Source organism: Nyctereutes procyonoides, unplaced genomic scaffold, assembly GCF_905146905.1.
Source record: "Nyctereutes procyonoides isolate TBG_1078 unplaced genomic scaffold, NYPRO_anot_genome, whole genome shotgun sequence".
In the NCBI taxonomy this organism is placed as follows: Eukaryota; Metazoa; Chordata; class Mammalia; order Carnivora; family Canidae; genus Nyctereutes; species Nyctereutes procyonoides.
In genome coordinates, this window is record NW_026575136.1 from 6,556,649 (window position 1) to 6,578,916 (window position 22,268).

General features: G+C 37.9%; 1 protein-coding gene across 1 annotated transcript in view; it reads left to right on the forward strand.

Moving 5' to 3' along the window:
* The window catches only part of LOC129495519 (rho GTPase-activating protein 15), a 617,088-nt gene that overhangs the window by 86,769 nt on the left and 508,051 nt on the right, over window positions 1-22,268 (forward strand). The window contains exons 4-5 of the mRNA XM_055303107.1: window positions 8,214-8,275; window positions 19,915-20,002. Coding sequence (XP_055159082.1) covers window positions 8,214-8,275; window positions 19,915-20,002 — 150 coding nt within the window. The remainder of the gene's footprint in view (window positions 1-8,213; window positions 8,276-19,914; window positions 20,003-22,268) is intronic.

A 22,268-nucleotide genomic window follows, 5' to 3' on the forward strand; every position in this document is an offset into this window, starting at 1 on the left:
CCTCCTGAGCTGGGAGGATTTGTAGGACGGAGCTCAGGAAGTTGCCATGGCTTGGGGGCAAAGCAGGCTTTTGCAGATAAACCTTAAGTCTCAGATTCTACCTTTTGGAGCCAGATATCATTTTGTGGATTAATTAATACTTGTGAGGGTTTTGAGGATGAAAGACATTGTAAGCATACAGTGTTTTCTTATTTTAAAACAAAGGACAGCCACTTTGGGGGAATAATTCTATTGATCAGGCTATGCTTTCCTTAAATCGCAAAAAAAAAAAAAAAAAAAAAAAAAAATCCCAAAAGCTCTTCAGGCTTTCAAAATTTTACTTTAGTAAGATAAAATAACATTCCCCTGGATCTTCAAGTTGGTAGTGTGTTAATAACAAGTTATATAATTTAATGACTTCAATAGAAATCGTCTCCTGGGTTGTTGTTTCCTGCGCCCTTCCTTTATTAACGTCCTGTATTTGTTGGGGCCATCCCTGTGCTAGGTGCTATGCTAAATTTAGAGTATGCAGTGATATGCTAAATAGTCATGTCCTTTTCTCCAGGAACTTTCAATCTCGGAATGAAGAGAAGCTTAATCTAGTAAAGGAAGGCATCATTCTTTAAATGCAAATCACAAAACGTGCTATGGCAGCAGAAAAATAAATTTCTATGAAACAGGGGCTAGCCTACCCTGGATTAAGTAGTCATAAAAGCATTCTTTGAAAGGAGCATTTAAATTGAGATTGCAGGATACATAGGGTTTGTCAAGAAAGAACTTGAAGAGGAGACTGTGAACCCGAGGAACAGCAAGTGAACGGCAAGTGCAAAGGTCTAGAGATCAGAACAAAGTTAGTCCATCTTAAAAAACTACACAACTGTCATACTGGCTCGAATGTAGTGAACAAGGGAAGTGGGTTGGGGTGCAGAGAGAGGGAGGCAGTACTCAGATGATGAAGGGCCTTGAGGTGATGGTAAGGAGATTAGAAGCCATTAAAAGACAGAAATAGGTTACAATAACATCTCCCATCCACATTTGAATTTCATTTAACTCTAGAGTAGAGAAAAAGAACACACACACCACCACCAACAAAGGCTATTAACATTGAGCAATGCTTTCTTCCTTACTGCCCAGACCAAAATTAGGTTATAACAAAACAATTGAATTACGCTAATAAATTGCCCAGACAGGAACCGGGAAGGCCATTCCTTTCTGAATTCCAATGACAGACAAAGAAAGAGCAACGTATTTAAATCAAGGACACAAAGAAATATAATTTAGGGAAGGAGAAAGAAATGGAGGATGAGGAAGGAGAGGAGGGATACAGGAAAAACCCCCAGAATACTGAAGAAAACTCTTGAGACACAAAGATGTACCCTCATCATCAGCCAGTTTGCCAAACAGAACCCGGCCTTGTTTGGTGGAGGCCAAATGAAACACACTGGTTACAAGATGAAAGGCTCAGGAAAAAAGCCACGGGAGTTCTTAAACATCCAATAGCAGCTTTTGCAAGATGACATTTTGATGAGTTAGGGGTAAATAAATCAGAGACATGTGGGTAAAATTTCCCTTGAAATACACAGGGGTTTAAAATGATGGGGAAAAGCATTTGGCAAAGCATAATATGTGCTTTGCCAAACCCAGCATTTGAAAAACGGTTCAAGACATTCAGCAGAACCCCCAAGCCCTACGTGTTCTCTCTTCCTCCGAGAAAGTAAGAGGGGCAGGATGTGCTCAAAAGCGTTGCACAACATATATACTAATAGGTGTAAATAAGTTGCAATGGGCAAACCATGCCTAACTCTGAGACCTGAAATCAAGACCAGCCTCTCTGAGAAGGCTTGGTTGCTCTTTCCAGACACCGCTCGTGTATGACAGAGAATCATTTTTCTTTGCTTTTCTTCTGCTCTCCTCTTCATGTAATCACTGGATCCAACTTGAAGTTTGGTTTACCACTCTTTAAAAGTATATACACAGTAAATTATGTATTTATGTTAGGCCAAAACACCATATTTCATTCTTGGGCTATATGTAAAGTAGTTCTAAAATTAAGCATTTAACTTTAAAAAAAAATTAGAGCTTTATGTGATATACAGATAAGCTGGATTTTTAAGGTGATTTCCCCCCCCCTCTGCTTTTGTTTCCGTGGCTAATGGTTTGTGTCCACAGCAAGTCCATAAACACGGTCTGCCTATCTGATATTGCAATAAAGCTAGAGTCAATATAGAAATAACTGGAGACTGAGAAGAAAAATGCAGGCAGTGAGTCCCACAGAAGAGAGTGGTGCAACCTGAAAACAATGTCACCGGAAGGAAAGCCAGTGGAGATAGGTAGGATGGATATATATAGCATGGTGATTATGGTTAATAATATTGAAGTGTATACTGGAAATTTGTTAAAAGAGTAGATCACAGGTGCTCTCACCATAAGAAATACCTGAAAAGGTAACTATGTGAGGAGATGGATATGTCGATTAACTTGACTATAGTAATTATCATTTCACTGTGTATATTAAAACATCCTGTCGTACACTTTATTTTTTGTAAGATTTTTAAAATTTATTTTTGCAAAAGACAGAGGGAGTGAGAGAGAGAATGAGTGAGGGGAGGGGCAGAGGGAGAAGCAGACTCCCCTGAGCTGGGAGCTTGATGCGAGACTTGATCCCAGGACCCCAGGATCATGACCTGAGCCAAAGGCAGGCGCTTAACCGACTGAGCCAGCCAGGCGCCCATCTCGTACACTTTACATAAATACAATTTAAAAAAATTAAAAATTAAGTAAAAAAAATAAAACCAATAGAAAGAAGAAATACCTATTTCTGCAGATAGTGGAAAGTGAAGAAAAGATTAAGAAAAAAAAAGAGAAGCAGCATTTGGGGGTAAAATGATACAACCAGATGTGTACTTGTTAGTAGAAGTCATCCAAACAAACAAGATTGTCTGCAAAGCACTGAGATCTATAAAAAGTTCAGAAAGAACGTGGCAGGTACCTTACTATTAGATTGGAAAGTAAGTAAAAACTAAATCTGTTTGAGAATTCTAGTGGCACAGGGTTGTGGTTATAAAGAGATGATGCAGAGCTTTCTCAGAGGGAGGTCAGTCAGTCATACAGAAAGTTTCACAGGGCAGCACTACTTTAAAAGGCACACTTCAGTTCAGGAATGGGGCCTGCCTCAGCTTTGTGAAGCTAGAAAGGTTTCATTTCTCAATGATCGGGATCCCTGGGAACTATCTCCTAGTAGCCAAATTTGTTAGGAGCTGATATAGAAACAAGAGCTCTGACGTATATGTGTATGTATATGTCATAATGGGAGATGTACTGACACTGACTACTTAAGTCACCCATGTTATATATATCAGAGGACCTCAGAAGCTGAATTAGGAGTCAGAGGGTTGCCAATAAACACAAAGAACAAAGAGTCAAAGAACAATAATCTCAATACATCGACAGAGCAAATACTGTAAAGCATAAAAGCTGTGTGATTCTGGTGTTAAAAGTCAATCCCTTCTCGAAAAAAAAAAAGGTCAATCCCTTCTCATCAAAATTTGGGGGAAGTCTTAGGTTCAGTTCATTTTTATTCATAAAGATGCATTTGAGCAGAATTCTTGTGGTGGCCTGCTGTAGATGAGAGCTTGTTCTTTTCGATCGGACTTCTTTTATCTGAGAACAACATGAAGCCTTCACATAATAAATTGTGGTGTCTGTACTTACGGTTACAGGCTGGTCTTTCTTTCACGATTGTTACCATTAATCAAAGGTTGTCTTCTGCACTCCTGCCTTGTCTATAGCCTCCAACTTAGGTTGATAAACAGGTGCTATCTGGGTATCCCAGTGCCATTCATTCTTCTCATCTATATCTCAGCACAGTTGTGTCTGCTGAGTACTTCTTCAATGCTAGCAGACTGGCTGGCATCCAATCTGGACAAATTGCTGATCTTCCCTGCCACTTAACATTAAATAGGGCTTCTAAGGGACATTGGACAAATAGCTCAAGAAACCAGATTCAGCATCTAAGAATTGGTTGACAATTTTTTTAAATATACAAGTCCAGGGAGTGCCTGTACTTTAAAAAACTTCCAGTTGGCTCAGAACTTGGCCTATAGTATCCTAAATTTAGACATAAAGCTATACATAATTTTGTAAATTACTAGAGATAAGACCATCTGATCCTTAAATGACCAATATATTCAACTCTAATTTAAAGATTATTGTCTCTTCAAACCATGGGATCAACATAAAGTAGGAATAAATAGAATAATTAATCTGGAACCGTATATATAAATCCATAAACAAAATACATAGCAATCTTCTACTTGTTCTAATACTTCTTTCAGCTCCCATGAACCTTCCAGGATAACTGATTTCTAGTGCTTGAAACATGGTGAGTTATTTTGAAGTATCATGAAAAGAAATAATAAAGTAATTAAATCTACCTCATGGAACTCTTGCATGCCGGCAGAGGACTTAAAATAGTGCAATACTTTCAGTGTAGGAAAACTGGTTAGAATTTTCTATTCCAGGACAGCAGCTGGCCTGAGTCGCTGAGACGAGTAGAAGGGAGTATGGTAGCCAGTCCTCAAAAGAAAGAACACGAGTATTTTGAATGTGAGCTCACAAGCATATAGCTTCGATAAGATTAAGTGTGTCCTATTAATCTTTGCGGTCCCATTGTGACCAGAGCAGCTGGTATTTAAGGGGAAGAAGATATTACTAACAGAAAATATGTTGAAAGAATGAATGAGTGTACATGATGCATGGAAGAGGTAATTGAGGGGAAAATGTACACCTAATCCCAGAAATGGGATCATGTGCATGATAATTGTACATGTATGTAACTACATGTCAGTACATGTAGATACATAAACATGTATGGTAGTAGTAAGTGTGGTAAGAATATATAGTAGGAGGATTATTAGCTGTCTCTAATGACCTAAAAGGCAGCTTGGACTTGGGAAGATGATATAGGAGAAGAAAATTAACTTGCTATTCACCTCTTCCTCTTTCCTTTTTCTGGGGCCTCTCTGGGTTTATGCCTGGAAATTCTCCTGGATTGACCCAAGACCATGAGAACTGGTTTGGCCTGGTTAATGACAATAATGCCACACTAATAGAACCTTAGCATGAGAAATTCAGCCCCTGGCCTCAACCTCAGTATCCTGAAAAGATCCAGGAGTGTCTGAAAAATTATCTCTTACATATGCAAGGAGAGAGAATTTTAAAGTATGCATCTCAAGCTGCTTGTGTTGGTTTCTCTCTGAAAGAATATTAGTTTTTTTTTCCTTTTGAATTTCTTTTCCCTTTTTAAAGAAATGTCCATCAATAATATATTCCAGGCACTAAACATTCACCCAGTGGTCTTTTAGTGAGTTTTTTTGGAGAAAAAAACAATATTCTTAGTTGAGAATGCATGCATTGATTTTTATGATGAGTTGAAAAGTTTTGTAGCTTTTTGGTAGATAAATTCAGACTTTTGGTAACTATTTTATTATCATCAGAAGAAAACTTTAATAAAATAATAAATTTTGTCTATGGTTACACAATAAAATTTCTCAATATACATTACTAAAGAAAGGGAACATCTCTGTGATGCTAATTGCTACTGAAAACACTTTTCTTCCAAACATTTGTAGAAACCAGTGATGCCCAGAGTTCAACACTGAACTTATTACATGGGTTTCGGGGGATAGACAAACAAAATTTTCTGGTGCTGAGAAAAAAAGGACAGTATATATAGAAAAAAGGTGGGAAAAACAAATAAACAGATGCATCCAAGTATAAAAATACACCATTGAACATCATGATTCTAAAAATTATCCAGGAGACCTTTGTAAACTCATTTATACTGTAGAACATGCTGAAGTAGAAGAAATTTTCTGGAAATGTAGATATGTGAAAAACTGCTATGAATCATTATTAGTATCTTCATCACTATTTATTAAAAATGTATTCATCAAATTGATTTTAAAGGCAAATACTGTGCTACGTATTAGGAATATAATAATGAACAAACCAGAAAAAATCTCACCTACCTCATAGTGAGCCTTGTAAATAGCCAATTCATTAACTGGTGAAATTTTAGTGGTTTGGGACAACTCATTTATCCCCAAATATCTCTGCCTCTCACCTGTCATAAGCAGATAGGTTTTTGTTTTTTTTTTTTTTTTTTGGCTTTTTCAGTTTTCTGTAAAGATTTTTAAGGGCCACCTGGGTGGCTCAGTAGTTGAGCATCTGCCTTTGGCTCAGGTCATGATCCCGGGGTCCTGGAATGGAGTCCCACATCAGGCTTCCCACAAGGAGCCTGCTTCTCTCTCTGACTATGTCTCTGCCTCTGCCTTTAAAAAAAAAAAAAAAAAGATTTAGAAAAATTAAGATAGTCACTCATTCATCATTCACTAATTTGTTTAAACAATATTTATAATTGTGATTATTGGTGTCAGCAAGTACTGTAGGTGCTGGGAACCCGGATGTGAAATGTAGAACCAGCACAGGTGCAGGTACAACCACATACAGTAGTCCCTCTTATCAGCAGTTTCGCTTTCCATGTTTTCAGTTACCCAGGGTCCATCGCAGTCTGGGAGTAGATGATCCTCCTTCCAACATATCTTTAGAAGGTCAATAGTAGCCTAATACTATGTCACAAGGCCTACATCATTCACCTCATTCATCTCCTCATGTAGGCATTTTATCATCTCACATCATCACCAGAAGAAGGGTGAGTGAAGTACAGTAGGATATTTTGAGAGAGAGAAACCACATTCATTCAATTTTTACCACAGTATATTATTGTAATAATTACTTCAATTTATTATTAGCTATTGTTAATCTCTTAGTGTCTAATTTATAAAATAAATTTTATCTCAGGAACCTATGTATAGGAAAGAACATAGTATATGTACAGTTCGGTACCATCCATGGTTTCTGTCATCCACTGGGGGTCTTGTGGTCTTGATATTCTCTGCAGATAAGGGACACTATTGTAAATGGATAATGTGACCCATTAAGTGCCATGATAGTGATAATGGCAGAATGAAAATGGGGATTTGTGATAGGGGCACCTAAAAGAGATTGCAGAGGAATCTCGGAAGGACCTTCTAACAGTAGACAAATCACATCAAATCTACTTTAGGAGTTTATGGGATGCAGACATGGTGGGGTGGAGTATTACAGTCAGGGGGGAAAGCATATAGGGCAGAATTGAGGGAATGTGGTCCTTTGATATTAGGCAGGTGACTTCTAAAAGCTTTTAGCTTTTAGTGCGGGGGAGAAGGTTGAGGGCAATTCATCTAGAGTGAAAAGATAGAACACAGGGTAAGGACTTTAGATAAAGGTGTGTGGGAAAGACAGGGGAAAGTGGCAATAGGGTCCTTGGAAATTAAAACATCTATTAAAGACTTTGCTGGGAGTCACCATTTGCATTGTGTATTTATTTATCCTAGAACTCCTCTGCGAAGTTATCACAAATTGTTGAATCTCCTTTAAGAAACTTGCAGTTGCATTGGGAATGAAAGCCAATAAATGATAATTTATAGCTTATAAATACATAAAGAAATTATAAGTAAATAAATAGGCTAGAATATTTCCCTCTGCTATCACTATGACCAGCGTTATTTTTAATATAATTAGTTTTCCAATAAAGCACTACATTTTATATTGTTGCACGTAATAGGAAAGGAAGCAAACCCACATTATGGAAGAAGATAACAAAATAACACCTACTATAGTGTTTCTTGGTGACTGAACGAAATGCATGAACTATCACTGTTTTAAATGCCTTTCATGGTTCAACTGTCTCAGTTACTTGGTTCCACTGAATTCTTTCTACTTCCTGGCCTCAGCAGATACACGAGGTGGTGAAGATTAGGAGCAAAAAGGAAGAACTTTTCTAAGGTTGATCAACCTTAAAATTAAGAAAAGCATTAAATTTATTTTTGTTTTGCCATTTTAATCAGTTTTATAAGCAAGTGACTTCAGTGCTCAGAAAGAAAAGTGAGTAAAGGTGTATCACCGTCTAACAAATCATCCACATTACTCTTTGTAATCTTTCTTTTGGATATATAACGGCTTGTAATGACAATGATCTTGCAGGCACTTCCCATAAGCTATATATGCATTATTAATGAAGTTCTGTGACTGGAAACTTCCATCACTGCAATGACTATTGGAAAGCATAGGTTCATTCAAAATAATAATGCATAGGGTTTGTCACAGTTTTAACTTATGTATTCTTCTTGCAGATGGTTGAAAAAGAAGGTTATCTTCAGAAAGCTAAAATTGCAGATGGTGGAAAGAAACTAAGGTAATAAAAGTTCCTTAATTCCCTTGTCCATAACTACGATAGTTCTCCATCTCCTCAACTTATGTCACTGTTGTTGTTTGGAAAAGAAGGCCCTATGATACAAGACCACAAAATTTCCCTCTGCTATTACTGTGATCAACGTTATTTTTAATATAATCATAGTTTTCCGGTAAAGCACGACATTCTATATTGTTGCATATCATATTAAATGTGGTGCTTCTTGTCCTCCCAGAACTTGAAATCTAAAAAAATGCAAATAAGTAAGATAATGGGTCTTGATGTTTGAAATTAGCAGATCAAGGGATGCGTGTTCTCATTTTGCAGTCTGTAAAAATCTCCCTACAGTACATTGGCAGCATAATTTTTGAAGACTGGGGAGTTTGAAATATATTTGCTGCTCAGATAAAAATCATTTGAGAATAATAAAAGGCAAATAAAATCATCTGTTAGATAAAAAGTTGAACTTGCCGCGTTTGGAGATGAAATGAACTCAGAGTTGGTAAGAGAAATTAGAAAAAAGAAAGTAAGAATTCCTCATGTAACAGCAACAGGAAAAACCTCGAAGGAAAAATGAGGTTGATAGAAAGGTAGAGAAAGATACTAGACATTCTCTACGGATGAGATACTTAGAAATAATCATTTCCATTTTAGGATGTTTCCTATTTCTCATATACTTACTATTATTTACTTAGCTTTGTGCTAGGTGATATGCAAGCTACAAAGATGTGTAGAAAGTGCTCAGATTGGGAGACAAGGCATTTACTTATGACTGTGTTATTAACAGTTAAAACCATAAAGGATGAATGTACTAATTAGCTACACAATGGGACACTTGTTATTGTTTAATGCAATTCATTACTGGAATGGCACTCTGGCCAACAATAGGCCATAAAGTATGCTTTTGTTTGCTGCCTGTAATGGAATATGTATATATTTGTTTAAAAGAAGTAAAACTGAAGAAAACAATTATCCATAATTCTGCTGCTTAAGAGAGCTATTTCAACTTTAAAGAATAAGTTCTGTGTTTGACTGATATTGTGTTTTATTGTGGAATAGTAAGCAGGGCCTTGAACCCCCTTCTACACTGTTTTTGTGTAGTGACCCTGCAGCCACACTCCCTTGAAGGGTCCAGGAGAAACATGAACAGGACAGAAGGTAAAACGCAAGGCTGCTGTAAGAGACTGGACTGGTCCCCACCCCATTGGACAATCTGGCTCAGGGAGTTGGACTCTGAAAGGGTGACAGGAGGATTTTTTGACTTTGGCTAACCCAGCCTAGTGTCCTCCTTTTCCTTGGACCTCATCACCAATTACACCAGCTCAAGGAATTAGCACCAAGGGTGGAGTAAGGACTCTTCCCAGGATGAATAAGTCAAGACTCTCTCTTACCTTACCAGTCATGTGCACACAAAGTCTAAAGAGGGACAGAAAAGGACCCAAGGACTTGTCTAAGTTATCACTTCTACTTTCACTGGGTCTTGGGACAGGAGAGGAGGTGAGAGCTTCTATCTTACCCTCAAGCCTCATGCATGGAAGAGGAGGAGATACTGAAAGGAATTTCAGAAAATAAAGATGGTTTTGCCCATAAATAATCCCTATATTTTTTTTTTCCTGGGAGGTGGTGTCAAGAAAAAGCTGAGGAGCAGAACAAGGCCCTTTCCCCAACTAACTCACACAAAGTACATTTTTAGGCAGTTTCAATCTGTGCGTACACCATTTTGTATTTGTTTCATTTGCCGTTACTTTAATCAGTTTGCAAATCATTTTTGTGCTCTAGTTTAAATTCATATAAACATTAGTTTGCACCCTGTTTTATTCTAATTTCAATCAGTTTGCATACAATTATCCATTCTTTCACCTTTTCTCACTTAAAGTTATATACATTTTAGTTTCCTTTTTTTTTTTTTTAATATCAGGTGCACAGAATTGAGTTGATTTTACTGTTCAATGTGTGGCCTTGCATTATCATCATTCTGGGCAAAACTCCTAGCTGGTTTTATTTTATTCTCAGTTTCTAATACTCAGTTCAATCCCCCGTAGAATGTATGTTCATCAAATCCACTCTCCATATATTCATGTGGTTATGTGTGTGGGCATTCTAGTAAATAGTGTGTAGTTGTGTGTAGGTGAATGTGTCCTAAATTGCATCAGTCCTTCTGTGTTATAAGCTTCATCCTGTTTCTTATTACTTTTATTCAGTGTTAGTGTTTGGACATGCATCTGTGTCTATATATTTAAAGTAGGTTTGTTTCCTCTAACTGCTGCCCATTTTGCCATTGTGTACATACACCAAGTTTTACTTCATCTGTCTGCACTGGACCCCTAATTGTCCCTAACTCCTTCCATCTCCTAAACAGCGTTTTAATAAGCCATACATATACGTCTCCCTATGTACCTGTTAGGTATTCCCTCTGGGGCATATACTCAGGAATGAAGAATTCCTTGGAGGTAAGATTCACACATTTATAAATCCATTGAATCCTGCTGCCAGACTTCCTCTGAATGAGTGCACCACTTCATACTCCCACAAAGCGGAAGGGAGCATGTCCCTCCATCATCTCCTCACACAGCATTATATAATTCTCAATTTTGCAAGTTGATGGCGAGAAAATGTCACTACACTATTGCATGTTGCATTTATTTTTATTCCTCTCATTGATATTTCGGTTGAGCATCACTTCATCCATGTAGAGTTAGTTAGGTGCTGCATTCTGAGAATTGCCTAGATACCGACTTTGACTATTTTCTATTGATCTTCTCACTTTATTTTTGAGACAACTCTTAATATAATTGAGATAATTGAGGTAATACCTTGTCAACTTTAGACTTTGTAAATATCTCCTCCAGGTCTCTCACTATTTACCTTGATGATGAAAGTCCTCAATACCTAAAATCTTTAACTTTGATCCATATTGTCTCATAATTGTACTCTTCATTGTTTTGGGTTTTTAAAAATAAACACTTTACAATTTGAACACTGTAGATTAATCACCATGTTTAATAACATATAATATCCCACCAGGTTGATGGCACTGTAATATATCAAATCATTCCTACACTCCTCTCTTGTTGAATTTTAAGCTGATTCCAGTCTTATACTAAAACAGTTGTAATTACAGCAAAAGTCCTATGCTTGTTAATGTGTCTTTTATTTTTGAAGATAAATGCTAAGCCTGGAATACTTGATTAAATCACATAACCTTTTTTTTTATGTTATGTATTGCCATATTGCTTGTCCAAGGAGGAGGCTTGTTTTTGTAGCTAGCAACAAAATGGTCAGTTTAATCATAACTTTTTCATCCCATTCAAAATTTAGTAACTATTAAATAATATATCATAGTTGCTATAGTTTGTATTTCTAATATAAATGTCTTTTGATTGCCTTTTGCCCACTTATCAAGGCACTTTATATCTGTTATACAATTTAATGAGTTAATAAGCACTATTGCTAAATGCTTACTCCATCAAGTACTTAGCTAAATGCTTCACCAATAATACCGAAATGATATTCTAACATAGGCTATATTATTATTTTACTTTCAATTTTACAAACGGAGAGAATTGATCCCTTGTATTAACCTCTCCTTTCTCTCAGACCTTGTTGTATATATATTTTGTATCAGATTTTAGCCCTGAGATAGGTTAGTTTTTACTCTCATGCTAGAAGTTCCTTAGAGACTGGAAGCAAAAACTATCCTTTGATTTCATACCATTAACAGTACCAAGGGCTTCAATTATCACTTAGCAAACATTATTTTATTACTCTCTATAAAGTTTTCTATTAAAAAATCCATGAGAGCTCATCCACATCATGCATTGTGTTTTTATTTTCCTTCCTTCTCCTTCTTTTCCTTTCTTTTTTTTTAATTTTTTTCTCCTTTTCCTTTTTGTTTAGCTTCCTTCTTTTATATAGTTCTTTCTTTCTAAGAATAGTTTGACCTCTCTCTGAATTTGAGCAAAAATAGGTAAAAAAAAGGAAGGAGAACTCACTGGTTATATCTTATATCCATCAAAGGCCATACATTTAGCCTTATCTTGAAATGATGTTCTATAAATTATCACGTGATACACAGACAGGATTGAAAGCATTATACATTCAGCCTCAACTTTAATTTTTTAATTGTTCACATCAAAAATATGTTTTACTTTTCTGATGAAATTTAGGAATGCCTTTGTTCTGAGACGTCCATCCGCGAAAGGAAATAGCCCAGACCTCACTGAAGCTCTGTGAGACCCTAATGAAAAGCTATTTTCAATACTTCCATTTACAAAAGACTGGACCTTGTGGACACTATCTCTCCATCTACACCTGTCACTTTCACTTCAAGCCTGCCCTTCGTCATCTCACCTGTGGCTCTGCACATCATATCACATGTAACTGGTCCCTCTGCTCTGCTCTTTGGGGGCATAGAAAGATGTACTTGGGGGTGAAAAGATGAGCAGAAGAGGCATATGGGAAGAAAAGGAGTGAAGTTGTACAGTGTGTGTGTCTACTAGTGCCCATTTTCTTCCTAGAGACCAGAACTATAAGACTTTTATTTTTGTTTTCTTTCTTTTCTTTTCTTTTCTTTTCTTTCTTTTCTTTTCTTTTCTTTTCTTTTCTTTTCTTCTTTTCTTTTCTTTTTTTCTTTTCTTTCTTTTCTTTTCTTTTCTTCTTTTCTTTTCTTTTTTCTTTTCCTTTTCTTCTCTCTCTCTCTCTCTTTTTTTTCATAGTCGTATCTCGGAACAGACTTCCTTTAGAGCATGCTGCCAAAGTACCCTGCTAAGGTGAACTTATTTTTTTTTTTTTTAGCACTTTCTAATCAGGATTCCCAACCAATTGTTCCAGACTGAATTATCTTTCTCTCCTTTTTATGCTCGGTGGTGAGGACTGGAGGGAAGTATTTGAATAGTACAGAATACAGAAGTTAAGTTGTAAACGTTTGCTTTGGTTTCAGGATTCCCATCATATGCTCTGTTATAATTTCCAATATTTGATCATTCTCTGAGCATATCAAGATTTTACATTTCTTGCAATACTGACAGAGATGTGTGTATTTATCCTTTAGTGTGTGTGTGTGTGGCCCACTTTTAGCAGTGGCAAACTACAAGAGGCTCGGAGTATGAGGGAGAAGAAATAATTCCCTAACCTACCTGTTTGAGAATGAGTAAGAGCACCTAACAGTGATCAAGGGATTTTATGGACCATCGGCCAGATATACTAGAGTAAATCACTGTCACTCCCACCACGGTGGGGAATCATGTCAAATCCAGGGTGATCAAGTCAGGTAACAAAGTCAGGTGTCCCAAGAGAGTCTGCAGTTTATGAAGGTGTCTCATTTGCATTTTCCTCTGACTTTTGGTTGGCCACCCGTCATCACAGAGGCCTAGGAGAGGTGGACGTAGGATATAAGACAAATGAATGTGTTCCAGCCAAGCTCAAGCTGACAAATTCTTAAAAGGGTAATGAATATTTTAAGAACTGTTTTCCATCAAGCTGTCTTCACAAGCAGCAGCTACAAAGTTGCTGTTATTATGTGCTGCCACCCGGTGTCCGTTTTGTAGAATGCAAAGAGTTTTCTGCCAAAGGGAAGGCCTGTGGTGGTTTGGGGGATTATTTCCCCCCTCCCACCTTCACCCCTGAGGGTTTGCTTCAGGGAAGTTTTGTGAAGCATCTCCCTGGGAGGAGAAGTCCCACTAATTGCGTACGTGGAAAGAATTGTCATTCAAATTTAGTCCTTCCCCCCGCCCCCCCCCAATGATAGTGAACACCTTTTCCCACCTTCAGTGTGATCTATTTTTTTGTCATAACAAGAATTAAATAAATACTTGTACTTCTTGGCCCACAATCTGTTTCCTTAATTGAATCACTTGTCTCGATATCCAACCCTGACCTGATTGTTATCCATAAATTTGTGACAAGCCTGTCCTCCTATGCCCAACACCTCTGACTTCCTGAGGTTAAATAGCTCCTGAGCTATGTCTCTTACTTAGTCCTAAATCTGCCTAATAGTTTGTTTGCTTTCCTTCCGTGTGGAAAAATAGAAAGAATGTCCTTACAGTTTAGACGATGAGATAGTGAGGCATTAGTTGGCCCCCACCAATGGATAAATGGCAAAGTCAGGAAGAAAGGGCCCAAGCCAGGCCACTTCTTGGCCTGGCTACAAGGGGAAAGACATTTAAGTGCTTATTTGGCCGAAGTTCTTTTAACTTCTTTTCTCAGAGCCTATGGTGAGGCTCTGCATAGATGTGCTCAAGATCCTAAGGGAGAGCTGCTTGCCACTTGCTCTGGGGACAACCGATACAGCAGAGTGAATATGGTCCTCATGGTCTGGGATACTTGGCTTGAATCCCTATCTACAAGTTCTGTGCTCTTGGATAGGATGTGGACTCCCTGAGTGTCGGTTTCCTCATCTGTAATATGAGGTACTACCCACTCCCAGTGCCTTGTGTTTCCATGTTTATTGCCTGGATCCCCCTAGTTGAAGGGAAACTCCCTGAGGTCTCTCTTACTTGCCTTTATATATTCAGTCCTTGGAATTGTGACTTGTGTGGTAGATGCTCAATAGATACCAGTGACTGGCTCTGCATTTTTGTTTTCTGTTTCTGTTTTTTAAAGATTTTATTTATGTATTTATTTGGCAGAGAGAGAATGCACAAGCTGGGGGACCGGTGGGCAAAGGGAGAGGGAGAAGCAGGCTCAATCCCAGGACCCTAGGATCATGATCTGAGCTGAAGGCAGATGCCTAACCAACCAAGCCACCCCGGTACCCCTAACTTTCCTTTTAATTACTCGACATATACAAAATACCAGGTGTGATACCTTGCACAGAGTAGGGACCAATGCATGCAGAATAGCTCATCTTATTGACATATGTCTGAGAGGTCAGAAAGAGCTCTGGAGAAGGCTCAGTTATCAACAGCAGAATTAAAAATTGGAAGAAAATATGCTAAACCAGAAGCATTAGATAGTTTTGTTGTTGTTGTTGTTGTTAATGCCAGGGATAACATATCAAAACACTAGAGAACCAAGGAACATAGAAGGGAATTATAGGAGGTTGGTGCTTTTGTAGTGCTTGTGAGTGAATCACAGCAAACAGAGAACAGGAAAAATCTAGAGGCATGGCCCACCTGAAATCTGAGAACCCGTATGCTTTTTTTGCTCAAAAACCTTCAAGGAGCCCCTACTAAATGTCAGATACTATTCTCAGAAGTGGAAAAGCTCAAAGAAGTTAGAGATGATGTCCATCTCTTTGGAGGAGACAGGGGAGTAGAAGGACTTTCCCTCCATTCTGAAAACTGCTTCATCCTTGAAAGCTCTATTTTAAAAGTCTCATCAGGGGATGCAGTTGAGCATCCACCTTCGGCCCAGGGCATGATCCCGGGGTCCTGGGATCAAGTCCTACATCGGGCTCCTTGCATGGAGCCTGCTTCTCCCTCTGCCCGTGTCTCTGCCTCTCTCCCTCTCTGTTTCTCATGAATAGATAAATAAAATCTTTATAAATAAATAAATAAATAAATAAATAAATAAATAAATAAATAAATAAATAAATAAATATCTCATCAGAAACTGCAAGACCCACCTGTTCTGGGCTAAGCCCTTAAAGTTTGTAGGAGGAACTCATTTCCTGAGTTGTCTCTCAATATACCAGACATAGTCACCTATAAGGATTCAGTTGCATAGAGAAAGCCTTAAAGGTTAAAGTCAGGGCAAAACCTTGACAATTGATCCTTTCTACAACTCTCTCCAGAGCTGACAATGCCGTCCAAGTGGCTCCCATGTTAGATTAAAGAGGTGAGAAAACTGTCCTGCTGGTATCCTGAGAACTACAGACAGCCCAAGAGAAACCCATCAGATGGGGAATGAACCAGACAGATATTGTAGGGAAAATGGTCACGTGCCCAGAGTATCTCATTCACAGAGTCAGGCTGTGACTTAAGTCATAGGTTAAAAGTTGTTTCCATTAAGTGAATTCTCAGCCACTCCTAGACTCGAGGCTTTTGACTCAATTCCTGGTTGTATGATCTTCACTGACTGCAGATGAGTCTGCTCATCACAGACCAGAATAATTTCCCAGCAGAAGAGAGACAGAGGGGCCATCATTAGGAGCACACCCCAGATTCCAGCTTCTTCTGAGATGCTGAATGGTCCTTTGTGGGACTCCTTTAAATCAGTGCAACTTCCAAGGGAAGTGGAGAGTTTGGAAGTGGTGGGCCTTTGCTCTGTCCTTTCAATTAGCATCGGGTAAAATAGCTTATAAGGGAGCCTCCTGGGCTTCTACCTTGTTACAGGCTGTGCATACGGGCTTTTATAACGTGAGCATTTCAATCAAAACCATAGTGAAATCTGACATCGACAATCTCCTTAGCCAAGATAGTACTGCTTAATCCTATAAAAAAAAAAAAGTCAGCATAAATTAGTGAACAGACTATAGGCTTCAGAGTCAGAGAAACTGTGTTTGACTCTAAATCTAACTGGCCTTAAGTTACCTAAACTCTGTGAACTTCATTTTCTGTATTAGTAAATGGACATTATTGGTATCTTCCTCTTTTTTTGTGAAGCTAGACATCTACTAGGCAATCAAACTGTAGCAGGTACTCAAAATAATATGTGTTAATTTTCATTTTTAAAGAGACAGTGGGAAAAATGAAATTAGGGCATCTAAAATGTTGACAACAGTTTTTCCTCTTCCTTTTGAAGTCAAATTATTTTAAGCAAGTTGGGAAGATCTTCGCTTTTATTCTAACACCATAGAGACGTTGTAATTTATGAAATGAAAATGAAATAGAATTGTATGTAAACTGTCAGAGCGATTCCTATTACGAAGGTTATGAGACCCGCAGTTCTTAACCCTCTTTGACTTGTTCGTCACATTCACCTAGGGGGGAACATTTCATAGTGGTTCAAAGTTCTAACAAAGAACCATGAGATAATTGAATTTCATGCAAGTTCATTTCTAACCAGTTCCAGTTCCAAGTTTAGGGAAGGGAAGAGTAATGCCAACACGTTCTGTAAACGATCAACATCTGAAACAGATTCAAATCAGAACCATTTATCCAGGGCTTGCTATAGACTGGAAGCAAATAAGGTATAGTATCTCCCTGCCAGGAGATGAAAAATATAGTGGGAAATATAACAGGCAGGTTAAATATGGGTTCCATCAGTCCGAGGGTGTTCCATATTCCCTGATCAAATACTGTCAAAATAAGGGGTAGAGATAAACGATGCCCAGTGTAGACCAGCAGTCCTTTCAATGTTTTTCTTTTCTCTCTCTGGGGTCAGCTAATACTATGACCTGCATAGAGACAAGGCTATGGGTGCCTCAATTCATTTTGCTGCTCCTGGTACCTCAAAAGAGAAGTGGGCCTTAGGGGAAAGGAGGGAAAAGGTCTCTGTGGCTTTCTGTGCTGCTGCTGCTGTTGTTGTTGTTGTATTTCCACCTTTTTCACTATTTGATAGAAAAAGTGACTTCATTTGAAGACAAGTGGGTCCAAGAACATAATGTTCATATTTGCATGTTGGAATATACATATTGTTTGTTTTGTTTCTGTTTATCATGTTGTGTTTTTTTTAACGCAATGATGCGTGGTTAAGAAAGCTTCAGGCATTGAAGAGCAATCCAATCTTGTTGTAAATATTAACTTTACTGAATCAAAACTGTCCTTTCAATCAAACTCCTAAATTCTAAGAAGTGGAAATAAGCTACACAGAGATCTTTAATGGCCATTTTAAACATGTTTTTGTGTAGGTTTCTATTGACCTGAATAAAGTCTGTAAACTTTTTTCCTACCATTAAAAATTATTAATTTATTCATGAGAGACACAGAAAGCAGAAACACAGGCAGAGGGAGAAGCAGGCTCCCTGCGGGGAGCCTGATACAGGACTTGATCCTAGGACTCTGGGATCACGACATGAGCCAAAGGCAGACACTCAACCACCCAGGTGCCCCTCTACCAATTTTATAAAATGAATTCCGTTATTTTGAAGTGTTAAACCAAAGCCACCTGCAGCAGTATGATATAATGGTTAGAAACGTAAATATATTAATCTCCTTAATACTGTTTTATCATCTACAAAAGGATACTCTTCATGACACAAAGATACACATACAGTTGCTGAAGTAATACATGTTCAATGCAGGAAATTTGATAAACACCAAGAAATTCAAAGGAGAATCGAAAGTTGTGATTTTATCACCTGATTTAACTATTGTTACACCCAGCTTTCTTCCCCCATGCTGAGTCAGTTCAGTCACTGACTCAGGGAATACGTATGTAGTGCCTCCTTTGTTCAAGGCACTGTGCTAAGCACTTCAGGATACTTCTGCAAGCATGAAATGGTTTTTACCACTTTGAGGATTTATTTTAAGATGGAGAGAGAGGTGAGATATACAAAAATTATTTTTGAACCTATCATAAGTGCTGTGCAAGGAAGTCACAGATGACAGTTTAGGACACATATTTGACTTCTGATGAATGAGAATTAATCATCAGAAGGGGCTCAGAGTGGGGAGTACAGTCTCAGATAAATGCACAGTAGGATGTTATAAACTACATATTGTGTTATGGTCGGTCTTAAAACCTTCCCATATCAGTATTCTTCTATAACATAGGTTTTATTATTTCGTTAGAGGAGTTTTTGCATGGAATTTATACAACTAATCTTTTAAAATATATTTTAGGTGCACAATTAAGAAATAATGGTGCACTTCATTCTTGTGCACACAGTGTTAACAACTTATGAGATCACTGCTTTAGGATAAACTTAAACTCATAGAAATGGACTTGTTTAGTCAAATAGGAACACATTTTAAAAGATGTAAAAAAAAAAGACAACATGTTGCCAAATTCACTCCATAAAGATGTGCTCATGTACTCTCCCACCAAAATTGTATGCAAGAATCCACTTCTCCACCCTTTCAGTAACCCTCGGTATTATTCCTTCTAATTCTTGCCAATTTGATAGGCAAAAGAGGGAAAAATCATTTTACTTTTTAAATTTGCATTTCTGATTTCTACTGAAATTCAACATTAAAAAAATATTTTGGGACTGCCTGGATGCATAGTCGGTTAAGTGCCAACTCTTGAATTCGGCTCAGATCATGTTTCAGGGTCATGAGATTGAGCCCATATAGGGCTCCATGCTGAGTGTGGAACCTGCTTAAGATTCTCTCTCTCCCTCTCCCTCTGCTCTCTCTCTCTCTGAAAAAAAGAATTTTTTTTGAACTAGGCAATGACACATTAGCCGGTTAGTTTTTCCAATTCTGAAATATACTGAAACAATGCAGAGAAGTAACAATGAAGGGAGGGGTTCTGATTTCTGTTTTTACTTTGCTAATTTTGGCTTGCTGTGAAAACAGACTGTGGAGTAGGGGCCATGAATACACAAGAATTGGAGTTTTAGTACTTGAAAAAGATTTTGTGAGGCTCTCCAAATGAGAAATGTTTACTATAAATGCCATGATTTTTAAAAATTACAGAATGTCTTTATTATTACCCAAATTCCCTACCACCTATAGATTTTAATAAAGAAAAGACTTTTATGAAGACTAGTTAAAAATACAGTCTCTACTCATTCCAAATGTTGCCTATACAATATCTATGAATGATTTCTTCAAGTGATAATTTTTTTTTCTCTCTCTCTTTTTTCTTTTCCTAAGGAAAAACTGGTCTACTTCCTGGATTGTTCTTTCTAGTCGAAAAATTGAATTTTACAAAGAATCTAAGCAGCAGGCTCTCTCTAACGTGGTAGGTAGTTCTGTTTCTACTATTATCATCTTCACAGAAATATTATTGAATTAAAAGTTTGGTTTCATCAGAAATCACACTAAAGCCTCCAAGCTACCAACGACTGAATGCAGATGGAGGAAATGACTCAATAAACTTTTAATCAGATGAAGGGAAAATAGAACTTAGTGTCTGTTTTATTAAGTGGTGCATTTGGAGAATAATCACAAAATGAGATGAATGGTGAGCAGCTATCTAGTAATGCGAAGGTAACACTTTAAATTAAGGTGCCATTTATAAATGCTTTATTCTTATTTATGAAATGATCGCTAAATGCAGCTACTTGCTCAAATAATGTATTATAAAGTATGTTATAAAATGCATTAGTAATAAATGCTTAACGGATGAGACTATGGGAAGCTGTTTTAAAGAATATTATAAGGCGTAAATCCTATTAAACCATGTATGTGCATCTTTAATACATGAATTTAAGTTGTTATCTAGCATGCTATAAAGTGCTTCATACATTAATAAATAATAATAAACTGTTTACAAATGGCACCTTAATATAGGGTGTTACCAATGAGGAAACACTCTAAGTTAACAAAGTGATTTTTTATCTTGGTCCGACTACGCCATTCACTCTATCCAGCTAACCTTTCTGAATATTCCTGAATCCATCTAATGGAGCTAATGGGATTTTGGTATCCTGTAGTTATTAGATAAAGCGAAATTTGTAAGGTTTCTTTATGGTACCTGGAGGGCCTCGCAGTTGCCCCCAGAGATTTGACAGTGACAGTAAGAAGGAGCAATCCCCAGCTAGTTATGGGGGCAATTCAAGCTCCAAACCTTGCTGCCCAAGCCCCAGACCCAGGCCATGTAGGAGCCGGTGGGGAGCACCCTGACACCCTCCTGATTGAGAAGGAGGCCGGGCAGGACATCGCCCTGATGGGCGGCAGGGAAAGGGGTTGCCTGGCAGCGGTTAACCACAATGAACTAATTTGTGTTTGGCAGGTAATAAAACGATGGAAAGTTCTTTGCTTTCCAGCCACTAGTCGTGTTTGCTATGTAATCCTCTTTAAATAGGAAATAGAAAATCGTTTGCTAGGAGATGTTTGTTTGTTTGTTTTTAAATAGAAGAACAAAAGGTAGCATTTGGCTTGTCCCTGATAATTGCAATCGTCTTTATCCCCAAGTGGCTCACTGATTTTGGAGTCTCGGTGGGTCCAATCTGTAAACTAATTAAAAATAAATTAAAAATACATCTCAATCCTTTGTATTTTTAATTTAAACTGCCTCAGAAATTTGTTCTAGGCTTTTGTTTTGTTTTTATTTGGGGGCTACAGTAAGGTGGAGACAATCTTTTTAAGGAAAATAAAGTACCCCTGAGGGCCAGGCACAAAACAACTCCCATCCACTCACAGGTCCTTTGTCTTCCCTTTGAATGAGTTCTAAAGGGGGGAAGTCAGGGAAGGGAGGCAAGTGGCTTGCCTGGCAAGTTGGGCTGCTGAGAAGATGATCCTTGTCCTGCTGGGTGAGTAGAATTCCACTGGAGCAGCGCTTCTGTGAACGTTCTGGGATACTGGGAGAGATTAGATTCCAAATTCCAGCCTTTTGCTTCATTTTCCAAATTCCAGCCTTTTGCTTCATTTTTATTTTATTATTTAAATTAATCTCTTCTTCCCAGTACCAGGAGATACAATTATCAGCCGCTTAATTTTATACAGGTGAAAGCAAACTCTTTTTTTTTTTTTACACTGTAGGCAGACCTTTCAAGTTAGCTCACTAATTGCCTGCCTCCAGTCCAACCTTCAGAGTTGTAAATTGACAATAGATTTTACTTTTAGAAGAAAATTCGTTAACGTTTTCTGGCAGGCCCTATTTATTACTTCTGGCCCCGTTTTCAATGCTCTTATGGTTTCTCCCAGGCACTCGTCTTCAAAGTGAATTCAGGGCAGGAACTAACTGTGTTTTGTGGTAATGGGGAAGAGAATTACAGATTCATGTTTGTACTGCATGAATTGTCGTGCTAGTCAACTTCTTGGATACATTTCTAACCAAGTATTAAAGGCCTAGTGGGATAGCCCACATTTACCAATTCCAGTCTCCGAGAAACGATACAATGATTGCCAGGCCTTGATTAAAGATGCTGTGGTTTTATTTTGAAAGAGATTTATGCTCAAGTTTCTGTATTTCCCTTGCACCCCCGTACACATGTGCTGGTATTGTTCATGGGGCTTCTGGGAAGAAGTCTGTCCTTTCCTCCAAGGGGTCAGTAGAAACTGAG